Source organism: Cottoperca gobio, chromosome 8 (assembly GCF_900634415.1).
Source record: "Cottoperca gobio chromosome 8, fCotGob3.1, whole genome shotgun sequence".
NCBI classification, from domain to species: Eukaryota; Metazoa; Chordata; class Actinopteri; order Perciformes; family Bovichtidae; genus Cottoperca; species Cottoperca gobio.
This window is the reverse complement of record NC_041362.1, coordinates 4,782,555-4,793,158: the sequence shown is the minus strand read 5'-3', so window position 1 is coordinate 4,793,158 and position 10,604 is coordinate 4,782,555. Positions and strand designations below refer to the sequence as shown.

At 43.6% G+C, this 10,604-nt stretch overlaps 2 protein-coding genes across 9 annotated transcripts in view; one reads left to right on the top strand and one right to left on the bottom strand.

Moving 5' to 3' along the window:
* The first annotated feature begins 4,057 nt into the window (after positions 1–4,057).
* hexim1 (HEXIM P-TEFb complex subunit 1) lies at positions 4,058–5,961 on the top strand. The gene is given in 2 exon segments (XM_029438582.1): positions 4,058–5,373; positions 5,375–5,961. Coding segments are annotated over 2 exon segments (1,083 nt in total). The 5' UTR covers positions 4,058–4,393; the 3' UTR covers positions 5,478–5,961.
* A 657-nt stretch (positions 5,962–6,618) lies between these two features.
* Positions 6,619–10,604, bottom strand: part of arhgap23a (Rho GTPase activating protein 23a) — a 60,619-nt gene continuing 56,633 nt past the window's right edge. For all 8 annotated transcript variants that reach the window (XM_029438718.1, XM_029438710.1, XM_029438711.1 and 5 more), the window contains one exon: positions 6,619–10,510. In XM_029438718.1, coding sequence (XP_029294578.1) covers positions 9,083–10,510 — 1,428 coding nt within the window. In that variant the 3' untranslated portion in view covers positions 6,619–9,082. The remainder of the gene's footprint in view (positions 10,511–10,604) is intronic.

Here is a 10,604-nt window from a genome sequence, read left to right as displayed (position 1 = left end):
ATATTAAAGTCCCTGCACGCGAGTAGCCTACATTTAATGAAATATTTAAGTACAATTTTGAAGTACTTGTAGCCCATTTGACTTATTTCCATTTACTGCTATTTTATGCTTCTACTTTACTACATTTAAGAGGGAAATATTGTACTTTTTACTGCACATTTTGTTTAGGAAAAAGGGTCACAAGTTATTCTGCAGATTCAGATAAATAAAAGGTAGCACAGTTAAAGGTTAAAATAAGAATTTACAGATCCCTGAAGGGTAAACTATCAAGCTTTCCAGCAGCATACTTAAAATAAGCTCCACCTTTACCAGCTGCAATAATACAGTAATGCACATTTCGATGCATCAATACTATAATATAATTACATAATGACTACTCTTATTATTCTGAAATAGGCAATTCAGCATAAGGAGTACTTTATCTTTAGATACTTGAAGTATATTTTGATGTTAATACTTTTTTTTTTACTTCAATAAAGTTTTGAATGCAGGGCTTTTGACTTCTAACAGAATATTTCTACTATTGTGGTACTATTACTGGAGGGTTACAACAATAGGTTATCCTTGAATTCTTGAAGTTAGCACATATAATATATAATGACTGCCTAATGTTTAATTCTTTCCGTTGCAAAAAGGTGTGTACTAACCTTTAATGTGCAGAAAAGTGTTTTCCCAACTATTCATACTAAATTATTCCCACTATTGGGGCTTTAATCGCACTCCTTTTAGGTGATAGATAGAAACTTGTCGTAAATGTGTATCTTTGTATCGATGCCATGTTTTGTACGTCACAGCATCTCTGCGGTCATTTAACAACTTTCATATTTTCCAGGTGACGTTAATGAGGACAACACATGTCCTTGGGTCGCTGACTGTTTGACATTTCTGGGTAATTTGAGGGGGGGGGGGGGAGGGGGACTAATTGAACAAATACAACATGTTTCCTTGCATGGACGATGGGTCAGAGCAAACTGACACTTAAAACAGAAATATTCCCTGTCCAAATCTTTATACCAACACGTTAGAGTGCAGCGCCCCCTGCTGGTCATGGCAGGACACTGCACATATTTCAACAACAACAATCAATTTTGTTCAGCCAAATGTATTTTCTACGACCAGATGCATTTGCATGGATCTAAATGGTTATGTGCTGGCAAAGAAAATAAAAAAATAAGCCTAGACTTGAGTCTTTTTTGTGAGTGAATGGAGATGTGCCCACAGTACCAGGGCAGCGGCTGGAAACTTAATTAAGTCTTTGTAATGGAGTTATAACAGAGAGCACAGAGGGACAGAGCTCAGCTGAGCGGTCTGAAACTGGTCTTGTCAGGAAGAGCGCAAAAGGTGAATTTCCCCTGATCTGCAGCCATCCACGAGCTCAAACACATCTTTAAACAAGCAGGTTTGGTGGGATGGTTGGGAGGCACTTACAGTGACATGTTTCTTTCATTTAGTCATTGAATGCATCTGATGTATCCAGTGTTTGCCTCTTTGTCACACTGTTGCAAAAAAAAATACACCAATATGTCTTCATGCAAATCTAAAAGAAACACAGCCCTCCTGTGCTCAGATGGATATTAGCCATTGTTTAAATGTACACTTCAAAGCCATGCGTAGGCCGAAAACAATTTCTATCTTTCATCTCTCAATTGCAGCAACAACCATGTTAGACAGGGTGAGAGATTAAGTCATGCCTGCTAATCCTCACAAACTGTGATCTATGCAGGAGCAGCTCTGTAGCTGCACACCGCTCCTTGATTTGAAAATATGGGAACTCTTGGTATGATTTCTCAATCTCTATGGTCGTTATGTTTCATATTAACTGGAACATAGGCTATAACGTCTTCCTCAAAGGGTTCCAAGCTCAGCTTGCTTATTTGCCAGAGCTGAAACTCTGCCTTATTCTATTAGTAGAAACAGTAGGCCTGTGTTGTTTGTAGCCATTGGATTCAGTCATTACAAGCTGTGTGTGGAGAGACCCACCATAAGAGGTCACAGACTGAATAACCCATTTCTCCCATTAATAGCCTGCAAGCAAATTGTTTTGTGTAAACTGAAGAAACTATGTATGCATGGTATAGTGACACATGCAGTTAAACATGAAGTCAGTGTACTGACTAACAATTTTATAGTGAACAGTTGGACATTCAATACAGGCCTATGTTTGTGTAAATAATGTGCTTTATATATATATAATAGATCATAAAAATAAATAGATAATAATACTCCATAACAAGGTTGCCATTTTTAAAAACAAAATCAAACAATTAATTTCAGCAGTTTATTTAACACAAACCGACAATAGTTACAAAGAAAAGTAATGGGATATGTAGGAGTAGATTGTTAGATTAGTGTGTAAATCCCAACTAGTGCTTGCTAACCATCAGTAAACTAGAGAAAGCTTCAGAGCTGCTGTGCAAGATCAGGGGACCGTCTACTTCCTGAAACTAAAATAGTTCACCGAGGGTTCCTGTTCACGGATTAATACTACAAGCGCTGTTTTTCCAATCTATTTATATATTTCGACAGGCTGTGGTCTATATCGATCAGACTGAATTGCATAATGCAAATTCTGAAATCAATCGTAATTCTGTCGTGGGGAACCCTCACGGAAAACGTTACGTTCCAGCAATTACACTGACCCAGTATGGACACATTGGCCTAGTTAGCAGATGGCTAACGTTAGCAATTTCTGTAGTTAATGGTATTGTTATTTATTTACTTTGTTGCGTGTTCGCTGTAGCTATAACGACAAAATGGACCCCACGGAAACGTTTTGTTTGAAAGTAGTCGACAATTTTTGGTTTATTAGTTAGCATTAGCTAGCCTGGCATTATATACAATATGGCGTTTTTTGTTAACGTAATACTGGCCCTGACTATAAACTACTAGCTTTTCCAATATCGTCGTGCTCCAACAATACGTTTATTTAGGTTCTAACGTTAGTGCGTATGGCTTCACACTTTATGAATTAATGCAGTGTTTAGTTTGGGAGCGAGACAACGCAGCTCTCATTTGCTAACCAACGTTAACATTTAGCTAACGTTAGCTAGCTAGCTTATCCTTAGCTGTTAACACGAGACACCAGTGTAATTCTAACACTGCATATCAGAACATGGGTTGCGCAGAAATACTCAAAACTGATCTACACCACTCCGTCCACTGGTAGCAGGATTATTGAGCAAGTGTGAGATCGCCTGACCCACCCTTTAATAACGAGGGTCTCTGAGATGCACTCGGAGCGGCAGCTTGACAATAAATGTCGTTTGTTTACGCTGATTCCAGAGTTCTCTGAGCCCTTGCCCCACAAAGTATCACTCCGCACAACACACAGAATATTCATACTGAGACATTTACTGATCCAACGGGCACCACAACAACGCGTTTTTATGCCACTAAACATACAAAATAAATACGTTTAGAAAATAAGTGGTATTTACTAATTTTCCTGTGTGAACATTTAACACGGACTAGTTTCCTTAAGCGGGTTTCTTCATTTTGCTACAAATGCAGGAGAGTTTTCATCGTATTTCTAATTCGGCGTTAGACTGTGAGGACAGCACATTAAAATAAACCATATGGTTTTACGTATAAATATGCTAATTTAATTCATTTGTAATATAATGTAATTCAAACGTATTCAAATAAACGTGTATTTCGTAACTGTTCTTCGTGCCCCCTTCATTTGTAGATGGTAGCGCCCTTAAAATGCCCCGGACTCCTTTCTTGGTGTGGATTACGTACTTTTGACTGACTATTGTACTGTCCAATCAGAAAATACTTTAAGCTTAGCAACAGCAAAGTTACCCTCTTGTCCAATCAACAAAGAGAAGGGTGGGCTTTATCGTGGTCTAGACTCTACCATTTGATTGGTTAGGACGCTTGTCAGTTATGGTGGATTTGTGGACTATGTAGTTTAATATGGAGGCCTCCAACAGTGTTTCACTGAAAAGAAAACAGCATGTCCCACAATCCAACGGGTGTTACAAACAGCTGCATGCGTATAGCTAGAGGCGGAGCTGCTATATAAACACGAGCTCCCTCTTCTTGAGCAGCACACTGGACACTGTTGTGACGGCGAAACGTCGTCTCCGGGTGAACGATAGCTCTGACAGCATCGAAACAGTTAATGGTAGTTAGCGACAGTTGCTCTGACAAACCCTCGGAGGAGTAACAAGTGTTTACTGTTGAGAAGTTTACTTTTTATTTTGCGAGTTAGATTTCAAACGCCAACACTCAAACTTTTCTTTATTGATTTCGGGTCATTCTGGAATACATACATTTTGGTTAAAAAATTTAGTTTAACGTCTTTTAACAAACTTTTAGAGCTCCGTTTTGAGAGAAGGAACATGATCTAAAATGCGTTAAAGCGGAGCCATCAGAGAGGAACATCAGGATGACAGAGCCAGCGGGACGGACCCATCACCTGAAAACTTCAGGCAGCCCATCAGGTGGGAGCAGCGGAGACGCGTTGGAGCATCTCCCAGCCAAAAGCCATGGTGGACCGGAGAACGGCAACAGGGGGCGACAGAGAGAGCAGAAGCAGCGGCAGCGGGCGGAGAACTGTGGAGATATCAACACAGACAAGTTGTGGCAAATGAAAGGCGGACAGAGGGAGGTGTGCCCTGTCTTAGTAGCCGGAAACGAGCTCTCAAAGTGTCCGATTGAAGCCCAGCCTCACCAGAAACCTGATGTCCATGCAGTGGGTGATGGTAATCACATCATAAGGGGGAAAAACGGTGAAGACAGCCCGCTGGAAGATACTTTAAACCCGGTGCAAGATGATAGTCACGTCGACTCCGACACTGGCTTGGATGCGCGTCTGGGCAAGAAGAGGCATAGGCGCAGGACCTCCAGGAAGAAGCGCAACTGGAAGCCTTATTACAAACTTAACTGGGACGAGAGGAAAGCCCTGGAAGAGAAAGAGACGGCCAGGGCTTCCCGTTTGAGAGAGGAGATGTTCGCCAAAGGGCTCCCAGTGGCCCCCTATAACACCACCCAGTTCCTGATGGACGAGCACGACCGAGAGGAGCCCGACCTCAACACCGAGACCGGGGTCAGGCGGACCTCAGGGGTCGGGACCCGCATGGAGGACACGGGCAGCGAGGATGACTTCTTCGATAACGAGGAGGAGGACGATGGGGACGGCAGCGGCGGAGGCAGCGACGGTATTGGGAGACCTGGGAACGCAGGTGGAGAGTTTCTCCAGAGAGACTTTTCCGAGACCTACGAGATGTACCACGTCGAGAGCTTGCAGAACATGACCAAGCAGGAGCTGGTGCAGGAGTACCTGGAGCTGGAGAAGTGCATGTCCCGGTTGGAGGAGGAGAACAACCGGCTGAGGCGCGCCGTACCCGAGACCCCTGGTCCGGCTCGGGGAGCTGGAGAGACTGAGGGCCCAAAACACGGAGCTCCTTCTGCAGAACCAGCCGAGCAATGAACGGGGGCCACATCTCTACCAATTAAAGGACATAATTTAAGTAGGGAAATGCCCCTTTCAAAAAGGTAAAATATGGGACTGCTGCATTTTTTTGTTTTTCAAATTGCTATCAGTTTTTTCTGTAATCAGTTTGTCATTTGGACGACGGGTCCTTGCATTGCAATGCAATACTTTAATTTCTATTTGGTCTTGTTAAAAAAAAAAAAAGAGAGAAAAAAAAATTCAAGAAGAAATGTAAATATTAAAAAATAATATTCTTTTTATAAAGGGAATGTATTTGATAAAACGAGAATACTTTGTTTGTTTCCCGGGTCAACTCTGTAGGTATCCATTGACATTATACTGTTCCATTTCTGAATTAAAAAAAAAAAAAAACCGTATGTTGTATTCTCCTCCAAACATGAATAACAAATTCCAGATAATTGGGTCAAGCTCGCAAAGACTGTTTTTGCAGAAGTAAATTCCAGAGTAAATATTTTAACAGTTGTGTGTTAACATAAGTTCAAATAAAATTTTGAAATTTCTGCTGTCATGTGTTGTAAAGCCTGCTCTGAAACCCAGGAAGCGGTTCATTAAAGCTGCAGTGTGAAACTATACGTGGCCTTTGTCAGCAATACAAATAATCACAAAGCTTTTCTTATGAGATCCTGAAATGGGCCAGACAGACATCCGTGGGCTCTGAAGAGGAATAATACACGGACTGCAGCCGTAGCAGAAGGGGGGGGGGGGGGATGGGATATGATGGAGCTGCTCTTTATGAAGGTTAACCCACTCTTAGTTTAATCTAGTGCGTATATTCTGCAAGAAGAAATGCTAAATGGGGTTTATCCAACACATGTAACAAGATGAGTGCAAGCTAAAGAATCTGCTGCAAGTGGTGTTTATTAAAGCTCTATATGTATATAATGATCATACATTTCAGTAAATGACCGGTGTTGCAGCTCATTTGAACATATTGCATAAATATGAAACTATTAATATAAGTTAAAAATACAAAGCTTAAGTAGTTTAGATGAAGTTTACTTCACGTGCAAAGGAAATCTGTGCCATTTGGCCTGAGGAGAACTTCTTCATCTGCAGCCTCCAGAGGGCGTCATTCAGCTGCTGCTAAACATGAGCATCCTCCTCCCTGTACAAGTGTTCTCCTCCTACGATCTCCCCAAAACAAACACGAGGGAACATTTTCTTTAAACATAGTTCTGTTTATTTACATCATATAACCTTGCTTTAAAGCACACAGCCATGAGGGAAATGGTTTCAGGCGGACAACCTTTTTTTAAGTCCAGTCATTTTCATATTAGTTATACTCAAAAAAAGCAATTCCAAATGTACACAATACAATATGTTACATATTAAGATAGTATGTACAAAAAATATTTTAAAATACGAGACATTAGGTAAAAATCACATTTCAGACAACACACACCAACTTGATGAGTTTTCCTTTTTGATGAAGTCACGGGCTGTTTGTTCATCTGTAATATATTGTTGTCTGACATGACCTAATGGCGGTTTAGGGTAGGGCTTGTTAGGTGTACCATATTCACACACTGTGGGTCAACTAGGCAGAGAGATGACCTCAGTTTGTTAAGAAAAGCAGCTGTACTATGCATCTTCTCTCTTAGCAGCGTCAGTAATAGCTGTTAATGCCTGTGTTAAAGGCAAAGAGAGTGCATAGACATGTCCTTGGCTTGTTGTGTGCTTTTATTTGATTTATTTTTTTTAAATTACAGCCTCTCAATTAGACCGCTTGTATTAAATGTACACATCTTTGGGTCAGTGCCTTAGTTATACCATCAACCACAGGAGAGGAGGGCGGAGACCCAGAAACAACAAAAAGAAACGGAAAGATAAGAACCGACCATGGCACTGCAGAACAAAAAACACATTCCAGAAATCAGGCACTTTGTAGAAAAGATCTTGAGGTAAGACAAGACTATAACTTATCATTTATTATTACTAGTATTATTTTTCACTGGGTTATTTGGTCAGGTGAAAACACGTCTCATGACTTTGGAAGTTGCACCTCCGGTTGTTCTTGTGTGATGGCAAATCAAGACGACAGATGAAAAACAATAGAATCATTCCGTATTCGTTTTCCTCTAATGTACCATTTCCCCGGTCGGAGGATTTATTAGAGCCTGACCTTATGAAAAACTCCTCATGTAACCCCAAGGTAAGAAACGTGCAGAGAGATGAACTCTCAGAAGGGACGTGATGAAAAAGATCATCACCGACAGAGGCGATGACGTTTGAACAGTCTGTTAAACGGCCCGAAGCTTCTCGTTTACAAGAAGAACATACTTTGTGTTGAGCTCAGTACATATGAGAAGATCTGTGGAGGCTCAGGAATCCCAGACATGCTAAACAAATGAGATCACAGAGTGGCGCTGAGTTGCCTTCAAACTGCCCAATATAATGTAATAATTACCAGATTTATTTTCTTGCTACATGTTGATGCAACATTGCTGGAAGTATAGTCACCAGAGAAACTTATTTATAAGGACTATATCTCGTGAGATAAAGGTTTTCTGCACAGTGCTGAGAATCAGAGAGAAAGGCCATCTATGAGGAAATAAGGAACAGGTTTATCTCGTCTCCTGTGAACAGGTACACCCAAGAGGTGAAATCACAATAAACATACTTTTTTTTTTAACTTTAATACAAAATATATATAATATATATATTGAATATAAAAAAAAAAAGAATATATTAAGGGAAACATTTCAAGTAACATCTTGAAAGCAATGACTGTGCGCTCGTACGCACTTTTTGTAAACCATAAAAAAAGGAACTAAAAAAAGTAAAAACAAATATGATAACATAATATTTATATTTACAAGGTTAACTTAACAAGGCTTTGTACAAATGTTACAAAAGTTTTCAACACAAACACCTGCACGCTCAGACATGATCACAAATATTGTTGCGCAAACACATAAACATTATTAACAAGTAGAGAGATACGAGTGTGTGTGTGTGTGTGTGTGTGTGTGTGTGTGTGTGTGTGTGTGTGTGACCTACTGTGTCTATTGTTTGGCGTATAAATGAGAGTATTACAGTGTCTGTGGTCTGACGAGGAACAGATTAGGAAGACTGATATAAAAAAATCAGCTGAGATCCCTCTTGAAATAGTTTTAAATGACCAATCACTTGTGTGTAATTAGATGTGTGTGTGTGTGTGTGTGTGTGTGCGTCTCTTGTGGTAATGGTTACCGTGAAAGCCCACTCTGATAAGAAGCACCATTCTCATGTTGCATTTCAGCATCCACTTGAATTGAATTGATGTCTGTAAGCAGGAAGGTGGAGAAGACGGGGAGGATGCTCGGGGATTACTCAAGTGAGAATTCGTGGCTGTAAAATTGATTGTGGGGAGGTGTGTGTCCTCTTTCCGTATTATTTCTATAAAAGCACACGTATGGAAAAGAAAATAACTTTGGCAACACTGGAATGCCCCTTGCCATGCAAATGGAGCTTATCGAAAAGACAAAAGGTGGGGCTGCTCTTCACTGGTACACTGTGTTGCACCTGGCAACTAACCACAACTCTGTTTACACAGCTGCTGGCCTTCTGCCCTGCGGGGGGAGTCAGCGTCTGCAGGAGCGTCTGACTCCCCGAGTGAAGTGAGGGGTCAGCGGGCAGCGCTCACAGGTACTGGTGGAATCTCGAGGTGGGTGCTTGACGTGTAGCCGGTCCTTGATCGAGCCCGTCTGCATCCCGAGGCAGCCCCTGTGTTTTGACCTGGTTTTGATTCACAGGAGACAGGGGGAACTCGCTGACGGTCAGCGGGGGCCTCTTCTCAGAGACCTCCGTTGGGGAGGCCACCACCGTGTGTCTTCGCCAGGCCCGCCTCTTCCTCCGTGTCTCCGGTGACAGCGGTTTTCGCAGTCCCACACTGCGAAGGTCGTCGGCCGAGCCCAGCAGACGAGCGCGGACCTGGTCCGCCAGCGACCTGCCTGCGGGGCCGGTCGGGGTGAAGGAGGCGGCCTCGCTGGGTGGCAGGGAGGGCTTGGGCCGGGTCAGGCGTATGCTCTCCTGGCTGCTGCCTGAGGAGGGGTTGGTTCTGGAGGTCTCCCTCCTCACTCTGGATCCACCGTCAGACCCAGAACCGGCGATGTCGCCCTCAGCCGTGGCGCCAGACAGCTCCAGCAGGTCCAGTGAGCGAGCTTTGCCCTTCTCCGACTTCATCTTCTTCCTGGCCAGAGTGTCGCACTGAATCAGCTTGTGGGAGTTGAAGGAAGGCCGCGAATGCAGCCTGTGAGTGGTGGATGAGGAGGAGAAGGAGGAGGACGAGGGCGTGGTGGACCGCGCCCCTCCTTCGCTCCTTTCCGCAGAGTCTGGCGTGTGTGTAAGCGCTGTGGGCGGGGCGAGCAGGTTTGTGGGTGAGAGCGCGGGGGCTTTGTAGTGTGTGTAGAGGAAGCTGCGTGGGGCTGCTTGCGTGTTCACAGGTTGTGTTGGGTGTTTATCAGGTCTCTCCTGGGTGAGGGAGCGCGAGGCGAAGCCGCTCTCATTGTCCGTCTCGCTCACCAGCTCGCTGTGCTCGTCATCAGCATCGTCCCCCCTCCCCTCTGACCCCAGGCTCCGCCCTAACGTGGAGAGGGTGGAGTAACCAGAAACGATAGAGCGAGCATCCTCTGGAGCTCTCCACGGCGGCCCTTTCACTTCCGCCCGCACCTCTTCCTCGTGCAACAACATGGCGGCCTGCCTTCCTCCTGCCTCCTCTTCCCCTTTACAGCACGGCCGACTGGGAATAACTGCCACCACCTGCTCTTCTACCTCCTCTTTCACTCCGCTTTCTACAACTTCCTCGTCTTCCTCTTCGTCTTCTTCTTCATCGTCGTCCTCCTCTCCCTCTGCTCGAGGCGCAGTGTCACCTACAGGCGACCCTGCCTCCTCCTCCTCTGCCCCTAAATGTCCGGCTTTGATTGGCTCGTGCTCTGAGTCGTCGTCGGTGCTGCTGCCCACACGGCGGGCGTTATCGCGCTTCCTGCGTTTGCGTCCCGTAACAGCTGACATGATGGACAGAGTCAGGAAGTCCTTGGGTGTGAGATCTTTCTTTGACCCCCACGACCCCTGAAAAAGGAAAAAAACATGTAATGTCATACCTTTCAAAGTTTTCTATATTAGTACATGCTTAACTACTATCTGTAAAAGAATAAGAAAACAA